The 19,201-nt window shown below is 43.8% G+C and overlaps 1 protein-coding gene across 3 annotated transcripts in view; it reads left to right on the top strand.

The window, feature by feature from the left end:
• The window catches only part of LOC138349535 (N-chimaerin-like), a 109,095-nt gene that overhangs the window by 38,471 nt on the left and 51,423 nt on the right, over nucleotides 1–19,201 (top strand). For all 3 annotated transcript variants that reach the window (XR_011222049.1, XM_069300869.1, XM_069300870.1), the window contains 2 exons: nucleotides 5,275–5,473; nucleotides 15,966–16,209. Coding sequence is in view for 2 of the 3 variants with exons in the window: in XM_069300869.1 (XP_069156970.1) it covers nucleotides 5,275–5,473; nucleotides 15,966–16,209 (443 nt within the window). In the remaining variant the exon portion in view is untranslated. The remainder of the gene's footprint in view (nucleotides 1–5,274; nucleotides 5,474–15,965; nucleotides 16,210–19,201) is intronic.

Consider the following 19,201-nt stretch of genomic DNA (forward strand, 5'->3'; position numbering starts at 1 on the left):
TCTTGGATATTATCCTTTACCTGCAATTTGTTGTTTATGAATTTGTAGAATAGGCTCGGTTCTGTTTTACATTTATCTGCTATCCCTTTTTCAAAATTCCTTTCTGCCTCTCTCCTTACTGCTGTATAGTTGTTTCTCGCATCTTTGTATCGCTGGTATGTTTGGGGGTTTGGCCTCTTCCTATACTGATTCCATTTTTGTGTCTTTTGGTCTCTTGCCCTCTCACAATTTCTGTCGAACCAATCCTGTTTTCTGGCCCTGCATCTCTGTTTTGGTACGAATGTTTGTGTGCCTTCCTCGTATAGTTTTAAAAATTTGGTATACATTTCATTTACTTCTCTGCCTAGCAACAATTCTGTCCAATTACACTCATTAAAAAAATTTTGAAGTTCCCCATAGTTGCCTCTCCTTAAATCGAGTTTATCAACTGTTTCAATGTCCCCATTTTCTTCTAGATGATATCTTAAAGCATATTTAATGTCTAACAGGACGTGATCACTCTTTCCCAAGGGAGGAAGGTACTGGATGTCAAAAATATCTTCTTCTTTCCTGGTGAATACTAGATCCAGTACTGACGGTACATCTCCTTCCCTCATTCTTGTGGCTTGCTTTATGTGTTGATATAAGAATGTCTCCAGAATGAGGTTCACAAATCTGCATGTCCAAAAGTCCTCCGTTCTTGCTTCATAGGCCTCCCAGTCTATTGCTCTAAAGTTGAAGTCCCCCAGTATCAACAGTCGTGATTTATCTTTATCTGCTTGTACAATAATATCTCTCATGACCATTATGAGGCCCTCTCGTTTGTCATCCAGTTCTTCCTTTGTCCATGTGTTGCTTGCTGGTGGGCTGTAGGTATTTACAATTATCAGCTTATCATCCTGATTCCAGACCTGCAATGCCATTATGTCAATATCTCGAGGGTTTTCAAATATTAACTCTTTTACCTTCAGGTGTTTTTTCACCAGAACAGCCACTCCTCCCTTCCTAGTTTTCCTGTCACGTCTCCAAACTGAGTATCCTCTTGGGAATATGACTTCATTTATTATATTTCCTTCAAGTTTCGCCTCTGATAATGCAACAATATCTGGGACCCTAATAACTGCAAAACTATTTGTTTAGTGTTTTATGAACGCAATAATTGAACCACTAATATGAACACCATACTTTTGAGTATAGCGATGATTCACACATTTTATTATATAAATTTATCACACTACACACTATTGAATAATATTACTGCAAAAAACTAAGAAAAAATCAGTCATAGACATTGAAATAATTAGGTAATAATATATTTGTGGCAACTCCCACCTGTCAGCTCGGGTGATGCTGACCACCTCTGACAACCGCACTGTCAATGCCCACATTTTGCCAGACTTCCTCGGCCTATTGCACTCAAAATATGTCACTTAAAATTTTTGTTTTCCCCGTGCTCAGGGAACACAAATTATCGTTTTTAGAAGACAAAAATATTTTTTAGAACTTTTTTTTCTTGTGCACAGGGGGTGGAGGAAATCTTCTCAGGACCCCTTAGCAGCTTAAGGGTTAAACCTCTGGATATTATCCTTTACCTACAATTTGTTGTTTATGAATTTGTAGAACAGGCCTGGTTCTGTTATACACTTGTCTGCTATCCCTTTTTTTTTTAATTTCTTCCTCTCTCCTTACTGCTGTATAGTTGTTTCTTGCATCTTTGTATCGCTGGTATGTTTGAGGGTTTGCCTCTTCCTATACTGATTCCATTTTTGTGTGTTTTGGTCTCTGGCCCTCTCGCAATTTCCTTTGAACCAATCTTGTTTTCTGGCCCTGCATCTCTGTTTAGGTAAGAATGTTTGTGTGCCTTCATCGTATATTTTGCAAAATTTGGCATACATCTCATTTACTTCCCTGTCTAGCAACAAGTCTGTCCAATTACACCCATTAAAAAAATTTCGAAGTTCCCCATGGTGTCCTCTCTTGAAATCAAGTTTATCAACTGTTTCAGTGTCCCCATTTTCTTCTAGATGATATCTTAAAGCATATTTAATGTCTAACAGGACATGATCACTCTTTCCCAAGGGAGGAAGGTACTTGATGTCAAATATCTATTCTTCTTTCCTGGTGAATACTAGATCAAGTACTGACAGTACATCCCCTTCCCTCATTCTTGTGGCCTGCTTGATGTGTTGATACAAGAAAGTCTCCAGAATGAAGTTTACAAATCTGCCTGTCCTAAAGTCCTCCGTTCTTGCTTCATAGGCCTCCCAGTCTATTGCTTTAAAGTTGAAGTTCCCCAGTATCAACAGTTGTTATTTATCTTTATCTGCTTGTACTATAATTTCTCTCACGATCATTATGAGGCCCTCTCGTTTGTCATCCAGTTCTTCTTTCGTCCATGTGTTGCTTGCTGGTGGGCTGTAGACATTTACAATTATCAGTTTATCATCCTGATTCCAGACCTGCTATGCCATTATGTCAACTTCTCGAGGGTTTTAAAGTATTAACTCTCTTACCTTCAAATGTTCCTTTACCTGCACAACCACTCCACCCTCTTTCCTAGTTTTCCTGTCATGTCTCCAAAAGGAGTAGCTCTTTGGGAATACAACTTCATTAAAATATTTCCTTCAAGTTTCGTCTCTGATACTGCGACAATATCTGGGACCTTAAGCTGAATTATGTCTTGCAACTCCAATGTTTTTGATCTAACTGCATCTATGTTGGTATATACAATTTTCAGGAACATGTTCCCTCCCCTTTCCACTAATGATTTTGTTGCCTTGTTTTTATGTACCATTTCACTAGCATTCCAGTCCCTGACACTTTGTAGAAAAAACATTTGTCATCTTCATTTCTAATCCCATTTAGACATTTTGCTTCAGTGAGGTTTATTTTCATCTTTTCTTTATCTTCCTTTGAGAGGTCTTGTCTTATTGACCAAAGTTTGCCATCCTCATCACTGCAATTTCCTGGCATTTCTAAGCACTTCCGTCATATGTTTCATGCCATTAAACGCCATCCTTAAGGGGCGGTTCTTGTCTCTTTCATATTTTCCTGTTCTTCTAAAATCACTGGCATTTGAGTTTAGGCTTTCTCCTAGTTCTACTAATTTCTCTATGATTTTTCATCTCTTCTGCTGCTCTGTCCACCCTGGATGAAATTTCCTTCTCTAAACATGAAAAAATTATTATGGACTTCTGTCTGCATTGTTTGGACTAATTTACTGTTGGTTACCAGTTCTTTCCTAATTGCTTGCCTAAAATCCACTTTTTGTTGGTCATTTCTGGTTTTGACTTCCAAACACGCTTTCTTGATTGTCTCTTTCTCTTTTACAACTTGTGCATACATCTCTTTTATTTCTTCTTTATACTTTTCTAGTTCTTTATTAACCCTTGGGGTCCAAATGGCTTCAACACCCACAGGCGCAAAAAAAAAAAAAAAAAAAAAATCTTAGGTGGTCGGCAGGTAGGCTGCTCCATGTTACATAAAAAAAAACGTAAATAATAAAAAAAAATGAAGAATTTTGAAAACCAGAACAAATGTCAAAAAGGTTCGTTTGGTGGTCTACAGGTAGGCTGCTCCATGTTTGTTAAATAAAATAAAAATAAAAATAAAAGAACTGATGAAACAATTTGAAAAATGGACAAATGCCATAAAGGTTCGTTCAGTGTTTGTCGGGTAGGCTGCTCCATTATTGAGACGTAAGTGACAAATACAGAACAAATGGAACACATTTGAAACAAAGAAAGATTGTCATAATGGAGCAGCCTACCCGACAAACACTGAACAAACCTCTTGCTATAACGAATATGAAAGACAAGGGCTGCTGGCTGGGTTAGTACTGCGTGAGCAACCATTTGTGGCACACGTGCCTCTGGCTCCCAAACACCTGTCCCACACGGTGTTGAAAGATTGCGTTCAGTCGGCGAAATTCAGACCTTATTGTGTGAAGAACATAAGGGTCATAATATTGGTGAATCTAGGCGCAATAAGGACTTAACACAACGGTCGGATACAAGTGATACAGCACCTATGAGGATGATACAACGAGCGTATCCAGTTGTAGCTCTGAGCCCCACCCTTGCCATCTCCAATTTATGTAGATGATACATAGATGAATCGTTTTCTGCGTTCAGTGATGATGCATCTGATACAAGTAGCATAGATGAACAGTGTTAGCAGCTTCCATGGTGGTGTTTTCTATACATATTTTCAAGAATACCTGAATCTCTTCCTGACTGACAGACACTCTTTGAGGCTAGCTGTGTGGGACCATACAAAGCGATCTTTTCAAGACTACCTTACACATTGTGCTTTTCTTATAATCGTTTCAATACTACCTTATGCTTTACAAGCTTAGCTACATACCACCTAGAAGTACTAAAGCCAAGGGTGCGTTATTTGCAAGCACACAGAACGATGAAACGGGAAGCGAAAATCTATCTGTAGCTGGTGCATCGAGAGCAAAGTCGTGCTGTGTACCATGGACTACTTCGTTGATTATTACGCATCTCCAAAGTACTGAGTGTGTAATACAGTGTGTTACTGTGTAAATAGTATGTGAAACTGTACATATTGTAATTTTAGTGAATTTTTACCACGTAATATTATGACAATAAACACTTATTGTGGACACATTACTGACACATGTATCACAGTTTCATGGACAATTATGAACATTCTACTCTATACATATTGTAAAGGTCACAAATATGCATTATATACGATGAAAGAAACAAATAAAACCACATTGGAAATACATAGAAAAAATATTTGAAAATATATTTGTGGCAACACGCGGTGCTTGAATGGCCTGCGCGACCGTGTCTGGGAGCTGCACACACGGGCGACCAGCCCCTGATGATGTCACAGCGCACCTTGTCCACGCCCTCACAGCCAAAGTAAGTGGAATTTGGTAATTATTTTTACATAGACATGTTCAGGGAAGGTAATTTATCATTTTACAAAGAAAAATGATTTTTTTGGAACATTTGATGTCATGCACACTGGGGGAATTTCACAATAAACACAGTGCATCACAGTGGTTACCTGGGGACATTTGTTTTGTATGACGTACGTTTCACATGACGAACACAGAACGGATTAAATTCGTTATTCGAGGTACCACTGTACTCACCTAATTACACACACTAATTGTACTCACTAATCACACACACACACATATACATACATACATATACATGCATACATACACATACATACATACATACAGTATATGGTACAGTACGTATATCTGTAATGGATCAGGATTCACACATTTTACTGTCTGTGTTTTAGTGTACCAGCTTCAAGAAGAAGCTCCTAAGCCAGCTGCCATCTTATGCACCGATAGACCACCCGACAGTCCCCCTTATTATGGCCTGGAGTATCATGGCAGAATTGGACGACACCTGTGTCGCGACTTACTCACACTTGAAGGGACATATCTTGTGCGGCGCAGTGAGAAGGCCGAAGGTTTTTGCACACTTAGTATGCGGTAAGGTATTAATGCACGAGTAAATCAATTTGTATATTGATTAAAAAGGGCTTGTAATAAATTAAAAATTAGCCAGTAAACAGGATTATTCTCTATGAACTCACAGCATTTCAATTTATATACAGTATTTGCAGCAGTAGTGCACTCAGTGATATAAAAGTAAGCCTTGATTTCATTCAGCACATTTTCTTAGGTTTCTGCATGCAGTAACTTTTCTGGTTCTGATAGATTTTCTGTGGGGAGCCCCTTCGGCTCCCTGGAGCTATCGGACTGATATTAGCTATTTTAGTCTGGGGCTTCAGTCAATGGAGTTCTGCCTACCGAGAACCATGAGCCAGAACCTGGGTCCCGTCAGAGAGGTGCAGGGAGCAATGGCCTAAGGAAACCCTCCCTCCCTGTATTTGGGAGTATTCCATGTCTGCCATCGACCGGGGTTATCTTGAGGTTATCTTGAGATGATTTTGGGGCTTTTAGTGTCCCTGCGGCCCGGTCCTCGACCAGGCCTCCACCCCCAGGAAGCAGCCCGTAACAGTTGACTAACACCCAGGTACCTATTTTACTGCTAGGTAACAGGGGCATAGGGTGAAAGAAACTCTGCCCATATTTTCTCGCCGGCGCCCGGGATCATACCCGGGACCACAGGATCACAAGTCCAGCGTGCTGTCCGCTCGGCCGACGGGCTCCTTAAGCCGGTCGACCGGGATTAGGCAGCCAGAAAGATAGGCATCCCAAAACAAACCCCACTTCGTAGGAAATTGCAAACCCAAGACTGAACAGAGAAACAGAACTCCTCCAAAAGAAAATAAGGAAACGGGCAAACGTCATCAACCACCATTGCGCCACTTGTCCGTGCAGCTCTTCCCACTCCCCAGGAGGGGAAGGTGGGGAGCCAGGGACCCCCACGCCGGCTCCTCACTCTCCAGTTCGTAGACTGAAGCTGTCTGGGGTGGTTGTCGACTCTGGCCTCAGTTTCCTGCCAGAATTTGTGTCCTGGTGGTGTTTCCTGCTGTTTGAGGTGCTAAGCAACTCAACTATCTAGCAACGGCTGTGTTCTTGGTTCGTCCTTTGTTGTTGTGCGTTTGTGGGGGTTTTCTTTTCTTTTTATTTTCCTGCATGGAGGTGGTCTGCTTGTTTTACTATTTGTCTTCCTAGGGTATTTTGGGTGGCTCTCCTCTAGGCCCCCGTGCTTGTACACTTCACAAGGGTCCAGTTTAGCCCAGTTCCCTCTTTGTTGACATTATCATTTGGGCTCAACCGACTTTGCAGCACCGTAGCCTGGGTTTCCCGTAGGGAGCACGCTCCCTACAGGCCCTGGAAAAACCCTGTCGGGGCTTGGTTGTCCAATAGATGCGTCCTCTGAGTCCCTTCTTGCTTTGTGCGAGTTTGAGGGTTGTTCATTGCCCTTGTGAGGTTCGTTTGCGAGGGCATGGAGATAAGTGAAGGGCATGGGGAATGGCTCTGCCCCGGAGCCTGGTTCGGAGGCTCTGGGGGCTGGGGAGGAGTTGGCCTGAGGGTCTTGGACCCCCTTTGATCCCGCTTGGGTTTTGGGGCCCTCATCATGGGGTCTGTTGTTGCAGGGAGCAGAATTTTCATACCCCCTTCCCTGTACGAATTTGATTTGGGTCGGCTCCTCCCCGGGTTTGGTTCCGGGATCCCTTGGGTGCCTTGGCATCTTTCCGGAGGTTTTCTGTCTCCCGCATCCCGCCTAAGGAGGTTCGGGAAGTTCTTGCTTTTTACCTCCTACGAAACCCAGATTTTGCCTCAGTAATGGATCCATCCTCGTTTGAGTTAAGTTCTTCTTCTACGTATATGGTGCGTTATGAAGTTCCAGTGTCTTCCAGGCTGCTAGACTGCCTTTTCTTTTCTCAGGGAGCGTGGCACAAGTTTTGTCGGACCCGTACACTTGAATGGCAGGAGGCTGCTACCGTTCTGCCAGTTTACTTGTGGAGCAATTTTGAGCGTCTCAGTGTATGCCTTTTTGCCCCTGTACTTCCTCGTGATATTGGCCCTCTGCAGCTGCACGTGATGGTTCCCACCCCTTTCGGCTGCTTTGGTGGCTGAGAGTTTTCATGCCTGCGGGCATTTGGCCGTAGTCTTACGCTCCTTTTCCCTTCTCGAGTTGTCCTTGAACTGGCTTGCGGAAGACGTGGAGGCGTTGAGTGCCGGGTCTTCTTCTGGGGCACTGTTGAAGTTGTTTGTGCCGATACTCTGGAAGGTGGTATCTCTGTTCTTTGCCTTTCGCCTCGCGGTACCAGGCTGTCCTCAGTCTCTCCTTGGAATTTGCTTGGGCCCTGGCTCTTAGATTCTCGTCGCTCTTCTGTCCGTTGTCATTTGCGGACAAGGCTGTTACTCAATTTTTCCAAGCAGCCTTCATTAGATTTGTTGGTTCTCCCGGGGAAGGGGGGGGGGCTGAGTTTCTTTAATACTAGCTCGGTGCACTGCTCTCTGCATGTCTGCCGGCTTTTCATAAGATTGTCACGAGAAGTCACTAACCCTTCGTGGGTCGCCTCGTTGACGGGAGAAGCTGACTGTTTGCCCATCTTTGGTCCCGTGATTCGTGGGTATTTCGGGTCGTGTCCTCTGGCCTGTGGTTGTATTAGATGGCTCATCCTCCTTTGGGTGGTTCGGGGCAGGCTTCTTCCACTTCGCTCCATCAGGTCATCTTGGAGTGGGTGCACTTGTGCGTGGTCATAACAACCTGGTCCTTCAAGTTGGCTTCTCGCTTGTTTCCAGTACTAAAACAGGGTGTCGTTCCCTCCCAGCTCACCGGGTTCGGATTCCTGGTGAACTGCAGGTTCGGACCTGGCTGGGCCTTGTTTGGGACCCCCGGACCGCTTCTGTGTCTCTCTTGCAGTGTTGCTGCGGCTGCAGTCCCGCTTTCAGCTGTTCCGGGGGGTGGGGGGGTTCTCGGGTCCAAAGAGTGTCCAACGTCCTGGCAGACGGCCTGTCATGGTTCATTCCCCTGCCCATTAAATGGACAGTCAACGCTGACTCCTTCAGTTGGCTCTGCTAGTCGTACAAGCCCCTGTAGGTGAACCTCTTCCTATTGCCGTGGTCCCTCTGGTGTCTCCCGATGTATGTGGTGCCCCTTTCCCGACTGTGGAACCGTCGCAGTGAACGCTTTTCGCCAGGATGAAGTGTGGTTACCTGTATCTCTTTCCCGCGGTCCAGCTGTTTGTTGCTTAGGGTTCTGGGTCAGTTAGTCTTATTGTGGGAGAGTCGTTCTTGTAGCCCTGTGGTGACCAGCACAGCCTTGGGTTGCAGTCGCTGCTTGCTCGGTGTCTGAACCCAGGGCATTTTCTGCGGCTCTGCTTCTTCCAGCAGATCAGGCCGGTCCAGTACCTGGCTGGTTCCTTCTACTCCGCTCTTTGAGTCTGGTCTTTTTGACACATGTCTATCACCACTTGTATGGTGATCAGGGCTTCTTTGATGATGTCCTACCTGTGGTCTTTTTCTCGGCAACAGTATGAAGTCTCTTGGCGTTCTTTTCACCATATCGTCTCTCTTTGTAGGTTGTCTTCTGTTTTTGTTCGGGTTGTTTTGTCCTTTCTTGGCTCTTTCAAGACTGTTATTTTATGCCGAATACTGTCGCTTCTTATCGTACAGCACTGGCGGAGCTGTTCCAACATGCGTTCAGGGTGGATGTCACTTCCGTCCCGTTCCATAAGCTTTCTTGTGCTTTGTTTCACATCCGGCCTGCTCATGCACTGCCTGAGCCGTCCTGGTTCTTAGACCGGGTGGTCTCCTTTCTCTCTCTTCCCCTCGGTTTGTGGTGGCCCCCTTTGGCTCTAGATTGCTTTCACAAGGCTTTGTTTCTGTTGGCATTGGCCTTTGGGGGTTGGGTCGGTGAGCTTGAAGCTCTCCTTCGGCTCAAAGGTTTCTGCTTTTTCGGTCCTGGTGGATGATTTGTTCATTTGCAGCCGTCTCGGTTGTGGCGTCATGCTCGTTTGCTGGTTTTTAGTTTGGGGAGTTCTGTCCAACAGCTCGGCTTTCGGTAGCAATTTTTTAACCAGGTACTGTCATCACTCGATTATCCTGACTATATGGGAAGGGCCCCCAGCTGGATAATCACGTGTTCCAGATAATGGTACTTTTTCACCTATGAGTCCAAAACTAACCATTTCAAACTATTTTTATACTACAAACAGCATAATTTGAATTGCCTTGCCACATATATTTATTAAATATTCAACTAGAAACCTCAACTTACCTAGTTGTTGTTCGTCTTCTTGATTGATGCCACACATCTTGAAGTTAAAAATTCTTGACAATTTACGTAACCTATACTAACACAACACTAAAATTAACACTTAAAATTACTGCACAGTTCATTAGGCAAAGTGAGTTTTCACTGTCAGCTGCGGAAGCCTCACTGGTTGAAATCATTTGACTTGCCTGTGATGCCTCACTTGTTGAAGGCGCTTGGCTTGCCTGTGATGCCTCACTTGTTGAAGGAGCTTGGCTTGCCTGTGAAGCCTCACTGGTTGAAGGCGCTTTGGCTTGCCTGTGAAGCCTCACTGGTTGAAAGCATTTGGCTTGCCTGTGATGCCTCACTTGTTGAAGGCGCTTGGCTTGCCTGTGAAGCCTCACTGGTTGAAAGCATTTGGCTTGCCTGTGATGCCTCACTTGTTGAAGGCGCTTGGCTTGCCTGTGATGCCTCACTTGTTGAAGGCGCTTGGCTTGCCTGTGATGCCTCACTTGTTGAAGGAGCTTGGCTTGCCTGTGAAGCCTCACTGGTTGAAGGCGCTTTGGCTTGCCTGTGAAGCCTCACTGGTTGAAAGCATTTGGCTTGCCTGTGATGCCTCACTTGTTGAAGGCGCTTGGCTTGCCTGTGATGCCTCACTTGTTGAAGGCGCTTGGCTTGCCTGTGATGCCTCACTGGTTGAAGGCGCTTGGCTTGCCTGTGAAGCCTCACTGGTTGAAGGCATTTGGCTTGCCTGTGATGCCTCACTTGTTGAAGGCGCTTGGCTTGCCTGTGATGCCTCACTTGTTGAAGGCGCTTGGCTTGCCTGTGATGCCTCACTTGTTGAAGGCGCTTGGCTTGCCTGTGAAGCCTCACTGGTTGAAGGCATTTGGCTTGCCTGTGATGCCTCACTTGTTGAAGGCGCTTGGCTTGCCTGTGATGCCTCACTTGTTGAAGGCGCTTGGCTTGCCTGTGATGCCTCACTTGTTGAAGGCGCTTGGCTTGCCTGTGAAGCCTCACTGGTTGAAGGTGCTTGGCTTGCCTGTGATGCCTCACTTGTTGAAGGCGCTTGGCTTGCCTGTGAAGCCTCACTTGTTGAAGGCGCTTGGCTTGCCTGTGAAGCCTCACTGGTTGAAGGCGCTTGGCTTGCCTGTGATGCCTCACTTATTGAAGGTACTTGGCTTGCCTGTGAAGCCTCACTGGTTGAAGGCATTTGGCTTGCCTGTGAAGCCTCACTGGTTGAAGGCATTTGGCTTGCCTGTGAAGCCTCACTGGTTGAAGGCATTTGGCTTGCCTGTGACGCCTCACTTGTTGAAGACGCTTGGCTTGCCTGTGACGCCTCACTTGTTGAAGACGCTTGGCTTGCCTGTGACGCCTCACTTGTTGAAGACGCTTGGCTTGCCTGTGAAGCCTCACTTGTTGAAGACGCTTGGCTTGCCTGTGATGCCTCACTTGTTGAAGACGCTTGGCTTGATTTTCATACCATATAAGAATCAAGTGTTGCTTGCCTGTGTTCATTGGCCAGTTGTATGATCAGCTCTTTTGCTCGCCTCAGGTACTGATACATGTTTCCAACTTCTGGATGAGCACAACTGGATGAAAAATTTATTAATCCGTCAACATAGGTCATGAGTACACTGTATTTTGTGATCATTGGTGTTGGTTCATCACTGCCTTCTTCATCCTCCATCTCTACGTCAACCTCACCAGTAATAGACTGGAGAATCTCGTCTTCACTCATCACACCATATCCTGGGTCATTGGCATCTTTTTCAAGCCAATCAACCACATCCTGTCTTTCCAAGTTTTTGCCGGCATTTCTGAACATTCCATGGATTTCATCTGTAAATCCTTCAAAATCCATTTCTTCATCCTCCTCATTTCTGACCGTAGACATGAGGAATTTTTTCCAGGAATTTTTCAAAGTCGTTTCCTTTACTTCACTCCACACCTTGGCCCAGTTATAGATGGCTTCCTTGATTGTATAGTTCTTCAAATTCTCAAGTTTTTTTTTTAGCCCTGTTATCCACACAGAGTTCAATTTCTTCCGGAAGAGGCAAAACCACCAAAACTTAGTTGAGCATCTTTTTGGTGTACAACCTCTTCGTGGCACAGATAACTCCCTGATCCATAGGCTGGATGAGAGAGGTTGTGTTAGGAGGAAGTGCCATACACGTTATCTTGCCATCATGTGAGGTTAACGTGTCAATTTTGGGGTGGGCAGGCGCATTATCAAGCAACAGCAAAGCCCGAACTTCGCTTGGCCTTACTTTGAGTTTCTTAACTTGATAGTCACGAACTTCCCTGCAGAACACGTCATGAAACCAGGAAAGAAAGATCTCCTGTGTAAACCATGCATTTTGTGAGTTATAATATTTGACTGGCAGTCTGTCCATGCAATGTTGCAAGGCTCTTGGTTTCTTTGATTTGCCAACAATTGCACACGTTATTCTGTCTGTGTCGTCGGCATTCGCACACATCATGGCCGACAGCCTGTCCTTGTTGACCTTACGGCCTGGCACACAACCCTCACTCCTCATAGCTAGAGTTTTTTCTGGTAAACTCCTCCAGTACAGCCCAGTTTCATCTGCACTATAAATTTGATAAGAATATAAATTATTTGCCAAAATGTATGCTCTTAATTTCTGTTTAAATGGTTCTACACTGCTTTCATCTGCACTCAATTTTTCACCGACAATTTTCCTCTTCACAATGTTGTGCCTACCTTTAAACCTTGCAACCCACCCTTCACTCGCTTCAAAATCCTTTATTCCAAAGCTTGCTGCAAACCTGCTTGCAGCATTTTGTATTTCTGGGCCACGAATTGTCACACCAGCTGTGCGATGCTGAGCAAACCACTTGTACTCTGCCTCATCCAACTGTACATGTGCTTGCACCTTCACTTTCACAGGTCGAAATGTATTTCATAAGTTTCTCTTTTTGTTTCCTTATATCAGAAACAGTACTAGTGTCTATATTAAATACCTTGGCAACACTTGAAGTCGACCGGCCATTTTCACAAAGTTGTACAACACGTAACTTGTCTTTAATTGTTAGGATAACCTTCTTCCTCTTAACACCTCCAGAACGATTCATGCTGCTACCAGACATAGTCTTGGCCAAAAATGTTCAAAGTTACTATGAAAATAAAAAATTTATTTAAAAAAATATTTCACTAATGGCGCGGCACTGTGGTGTAACACGAGGGTCGAGAGCACTTGGGTTGACCAGGCTTGGACAGGTCCAGTCGGGGCAGGGAGATACGCAGGAAAAAAAAAAACATTTTTGAAGGAAACTTCAGCCTGTGGAAATTGTTTTTAAGAAACTTGTATGGTATTTTTTATTACATAATTACTAGTATTTCTTTTGATTTTGGCTATGATGAATTATTCTAAAATTAATGGTAATTCCTGTACTGTACTGTAGTGTATAGGCTGCTCCACATCCCCCCTTATTCCCCCCAGGTGGTCCCTCCCAACGCTGCCCCCTCTCTCCCGACACCACCCACCCACCCCACTCCCTCCTCCACCATGTGTCTCGAGCCACAGGAAGACAGGATTGAGACGGTATGGCCCGCCCCATGGCTTTCATATCCGGACAATTCAATGATTATCTGGCTGACTGTTTGGATAGTGTAACATCGGCAGCAAGTTAACCGGCTCCGATTTTTTATCCGGCTAAACCAGCTTTTATCCGGCTCCCATGGCCATTTTGGCCGGATATTGAGATAACTTTATCTGGTCATGATTTTGGCCGTATAAGGGCATTTTCCGGATGTTCAAATTCCGGATAATCGAGTGGTTACTTCCACTCATTACTTTGTTAGAATACTTCCAACCACACGGGGGTTTCTATAGGCCATTGCTCCTCATACCTCTCTGAGGGGGCCAGGTTCTGGCTCGCTGTCCCTGGTAGGTCTAAGAACTCCATTCGCTTTGACTGATGCCATGGTCTAATACATTCATATATGTTCGGATATCTCCGGGCTAATGGCGTTTCATTACATTCAACGCTAGTTTTTTTTCTGCAGGGAGCCCTGTCGGCTCCCCTGAAGCTATCCAAACTGATATGTGCTATATTAGTTTGGGTCATCAGTCACAAGAGTCCTTTGCCTACCAAGAACCACAAGCCAGAACCTGGTCCTCTCAGAGAGGTGCAGGTAGCAATGGCCTTTGGGCACTTTACATTTAAAGTATGTCATAATTGCCATCGACTGGAGAAGACACCCAGAAAGATAGATGACACCCATGGTGGCTGGCCCAGCCATGGTTTTAGGCTCTGCTTGCTTGATGTCCAAACTGGGAGTCTTTCCGTGACTCCACCTCTTTCAGCAGGTCAGGCTGGTAAGGTACCTTGCTGGTTTGACTTACTCTTCCACTCTTCGCGTCTGGTTTTTCTGACACGGGAGTATCACCACTTGTATGGTGATCCGATGGCTTCTCTGATAGTGTTCCACCTGTGGTCTTCTTCTCAGTGACAGTATGTTGTCTCCTGATGGTCTTTCTGCCATTTTCTTTCACTTTGGAGGGTGTTGTCGGTATCTGTGAAGGTAGTTTTGTTCTTTCATGGCTCTTTTTGAACTGGCATCAACTGCTGCATACTGTAGCTTTTTATTGTGCAGCGTTGGTGGAGCAACTTTGGCTTGCATTCAGAGTGAATGTTCCTTCTGCTCTGTTCTGCAAGCTTTCCCATGCAATTTTTCACCTCCAGCCTGCTCATGCACCGCTTGCGCAGTCTTGGTCTTTGGACCAGGTGCTCTCTTTTCTTTCCTCCCTTCAGTTTATTGTGGTCCTTTCAGTTTGGGTTTGCTTTTGACAGCCATGTTTTAGTTGGCTTTGTTCTCTGGGGGTCGGGTTGCGGAGCTTCATGCTCTTCTCCGGCACAAAGGTTTCTGCTCTTTTGACCCTGGTGGGTGGTTTTCTTTGTTTGCAGCCTTCTCCTTTTCTGGCTAAGAATAAGATGGCAGGCTTCCAGAGGGGTCCGTTGATTGTGTTGCTTGGTTGGTTAGGCTGGGGTGTAACATTTCTCATGTCCTGTGGCAGCTTTGTGGCGCTACTTGTGGGCCGCTGGTGCGGTGTCCGTGGCCATGCTCTGGGTGGATCCTTTTTTACCTGATTCCCTCCATCAGGACTTGTGTTATCGGTTAGTCCTCAGTGTACTCATGTCTAGCCAGCCTGTGGTCTACCCTCGTGCCCATGATGTGCGTAAGTATGCTGCTCTGGCCGCTGGTTTTGGTCATATGTCTTGGGTCGCCTGGCGGGTGCTGGGGGTTTTGGAAGTCGAACAGGGTCCGGCCTTCCAGATATCTTGTCAACATTCTGGGCCCTCTTCGGCCTTGTGTTGCTTGAGACGTCTGTCATGGCCTGTTGTCTCATCTTCATCGGGAGACCTACGGTGCTGCCACCTCCCGGGTACATCCCAGTTTTTTACTTACCTGTGGGTATTTCGCCTCAGGGAGCCGACGGGGCTTCCCACAGAAAACCAGCGTTGAATGTAATGAAACGCCATATTCTAGGCGAGCCTTGGAGGAATCCTGTCACCCTCCCTCCCTCCCTCCGTTCGGTAGTTTTCATCACTCCATGAAATGGGGGTGGAGTGGCCAGCTTGCTTCAGCGGGCGTGCTAGTTGGATGACGATGTGCTTGTTTCATTGTTTTCATTTGGGAGAGTTCTTTGGCTTTGTTCAGATATAGATTACAATTTTCACCAGTTGGAGGTTTGTAATGTTTCGCCTACCTTTCTGATGGTATCCCCGGTCGTTGGCAGACATGACACACACTAAAGGTAGAGTGCTCATATGGCCATTGCTTCCTGTGCCTCTCTGTTCAGGTTCTGGCTCTGGTGTCAGGTAGGCACACATAACTCCTGGCACTGATGACACCAAACTAATATGGCACAAGTCAGTTTGATAGCTTCAAGGCTCCTCCGGCGGCTCGTCCAAAAAATGGCGTTTCATTACATTCAACACTAGTTTTTTTGGGTTGCACTTCTGTCTGTATTATATCAAGCTCATAATCAAGTTGGTAAATGGGAGTCTTACTCTTGTAGTTTTAAACTTGTGCTGCACCTTTAAATTTCATTGCAGCTAGTGGCTATATAAAATATATGTATATTCTAACATTCCATTGTTTTCATTTCAGGCATGAAACTTTACATTTTATAATCAGAAATACGTCACAACTTCATACTTAATATTAAAGTACAGTAAATTATATATTCTTATTTGTACAGTATTGAGAAAAATGTATAATTTATATTAAGATATTTAAGATATTTATATTTCTGAATTAATTATTCTTATTTCTTTCAGATTTAACAATCAAATTAAACACTTTCGTTTATACTATGATGGCAAAAAGCATTATGTCGGTGAGAAGCGTTTCGATACTCTACATGATTTAGTTGCCGATGGACTAGTCACACTGTACATAGAGCTGAAGGCAGGCGAACGTCTCAAGACAATATCAGCTGGTTCTTATGCCAACTCTCCATATTATACTCTTACCAGGTCCATTCGTAATCACATCCAGGCTACAATACGTACAGGAAAAGAGGTAAAAATATTATTTGTTTTACTTGACATATAGCAAATATTCATTATGTATTCTCCTACAAAGCCTAAATTGTGACTTTTCCTTGTATAAAAGTGCACAACTGTAGGAAAATAACAAAAGTCTGTGGGAGTTTTCATTTCAAGCTTTACAGATCGTTCTTGAACGATTACTGATAAAAGATGTTGAGGAAAACATGGAATGGTAATCTGTTCCTTTGTTCACCATATATTTCACTTTACTGTACTTATTGTAATATCATGTTGAATCAGCATCATCACACTCCGGCCAAAAACATCCAGAACAGCATCCAGGATTTTACACCTAGCCTGAGGTTAGGCGTACAGTCCTGTCTGGTATTGTCATCCAGAAAGAGATTCAAATACTGGCAGGAAAGACTAAATTATGATTTGACAGTATTGGTAAATACTGGTAAAAATTGGTAAAAAAAAAAAAGATTGGTAAATTGATATAATTTGGCCATTGGTAAAAAATAACCTCATCACATAGTAAACAATTAAAACTTAATGGAGAACTGTTCATGAGAAGAGGTTCAAAAAATACATGTACTGTATGAGCTCACTTATCCAAACCCTACTGATCCAAATATTTGGGTTATTTAGCAAAAATTTAGGCCGAATATTTTTCTGGAAAAACTTTGCCATATCCGAATAGCATTTCAGATAGCCAGAGATTTTGCTCGATACCGCAAGCAGGCATTGGGTCATACCGTATTAAACCCGTACAATAGTGGCTCGAGGTGCGGAGTATGAAAGGTACGGTATTAGTGTGGCAGGTTTCGTGGAAGGAGAGGTGTTGGGAGAGTCGAGAGGGTCTGTCTGGGGAATGAGAGGGCCTATGATTTGTATTGTATAGAATAACCAAGAATTATGTAAAACAATTCATTACAGCAAAAACTAAAGAAATATATACAGTGACACCTCGGCTTATGAATGTCCCCTCTTTACGAACTTTTCGGGTTACGAGCCCAATTTTTTTGTAAAAATCCAAATCGGGTTACGAACTTTGCCTCGGGTAACAAAGTTTGTTGATACACATGGCTGACTTAGCGCGTGGTGGCACGACGACCGCACCTTAACACTTTCGCACTATCTGGACGCGCCGGCGCGTCCCGTTTCGTCTAACGCTAACGCATAGTGGACATAAAGTTGAGTCCTCTTTTAAAATATTTGTATAAAATTCAATTTTTATCCGATTTACTTTGGGTTTGTTTCAAACTGCGCGCTATGAGGCTCTCTTTCTCACCACTAGGCTGCATGGTATAATAAGTTCATGAAAGGTGTGGATAACTTCGATCAAATGGTATTTTGTCCCAAACGGGTTGCAGGTGGGTGACTTTAGCCGTTTATACTGGTAATGCTTCCCCCATATCATGTATTATATGCATATGTCTGTTTAGGGAATTTTATTCCGATCAATATACAACCAAAAATAACTGTGTGCAACAAGTATAAACTTGACAAACATAACAAAAGTAAAAACATTTCGTGTGTGTTTGACGCTCACTGATATGTTCCAGCGTTGTTTTATATTTGGCGCTATTCTAACTTACGCTTTGTTGATATTTTTTACCTATGGGCACATAGAACATTCTATTGCGAACACATTGACACAAAAATGAATGACGTACATAGAAAATTAATGTCATGAGAGTGAAATAAGTATAAACTTTCAAAGCGCCGTGCGTCGTCCCGTCACCGATACCGGGTAACAATTTCACCACTTCCCACACTCTTGCGGGCGGGCCGCATCATTATTCTACGCTTATATTCATATCACCGTGTTGGGAATTTCATTGCGAGTCCATTGATACCAAAATTAACGCTGTAGAATAAGTGTGGAGGTGATTACAATCCCAAGAGTAAAAACATTTTGTTGCTGATGGGCGCTCATGGCGAGTCATCTTCGTAGTTATTTATTTGGTGCTGGTATCCCTATACGTTTCGTGACTTTTTTTACTGATGTTCTTCTAGAGAATTTTATTGCGAACACGTTGGTACCAAAATGAAATACGTAGCATGAGAACTAAGGTCAGAAGAGTAAAAAGAGTATACACATTTTTGTTTTTACGCTTAAGCGATAAAAACGCAGCGCGCACATTCGGTTGGCTGAGTGACCTTTGCGGAGAGCGCGAAAGTGTTAATTTACCAGTGCCTCCCGCCAGGTGATAATCGCGCCTGAATTCTTTGTAAAGAATTTCAGTATTTTTTGGATTTTTGGAAATTTGAACATAAAAGTACTGTAATTATTATATATCTCGCCATGTATCCTAAGAAAGTAAGTGGTAAGGTTCAACCTAAGAAAATAGTGTGAGTAGAGGCAGTAGAGGATGTTCCTTCCTCATTAAGAAAATGTGTGAAGTATGGGAAAAACTGCAAACTTTTGTTGAAAAACTCACCCAGATAAAGCTGTAGCAGGCCATTACATTGACCTTTTAAATGACAATGTGATGCGTTGCTACAGCAAGTGTTAAAATGTAGGGAAAAACAAATGTCTTTAGACAGATTCTTAGTAAGACAAGCAAGCAGTGAGCTACAACCAGGCTCACGTCTGCAGGAGTACCAATCAGGTCCTAGTGGTACATCTGCAAAACGTAGGAGAGAGAGTACCCTCAGAGAAGTCATCATTGCCTGATGTTATAATAGAATGGGACTCCCCTTCTAAACACTAACACCTCTTCTCCCCCCCCCCTTCTCACTGTCTTCCATACGACAACAAGAGACCAAAATAAAGGTAAGCAATAACTTGTACATACTTTAGTACTAAAGATTTGGGTGAATTAGGTATAAAATTTACTTTGAAGCTAATATTTTTGGGAGTATGGAACAGATTAATTCATTTTACGTTATTTCTTATGGGGAAAATTCGCTTCGGTTTAAGAATTTTCGGGTTACAAACTGTCTCTGGGAGTGGATTAAATTCATAAGCTGAGGTACCACTGTAATATTATAACATATTCAAGTTTCTTAAAAAG

The sequence above is a fragment of the Procambarus clarkii genome, chromosome 44, assembly GCF_040958095.1.
Source record: "Procambarus clarkii isolate CNS0578487 chromosome 44, FALCON_Pclarkii_2.0, whole genome shotgun sequence".
Lineage (NCBI taxonomy): Eukaryota > Metazoa > Arthropoda > Malacostraca > Decapoda > Cambaridae > Procambarus > Procambarus clarkii.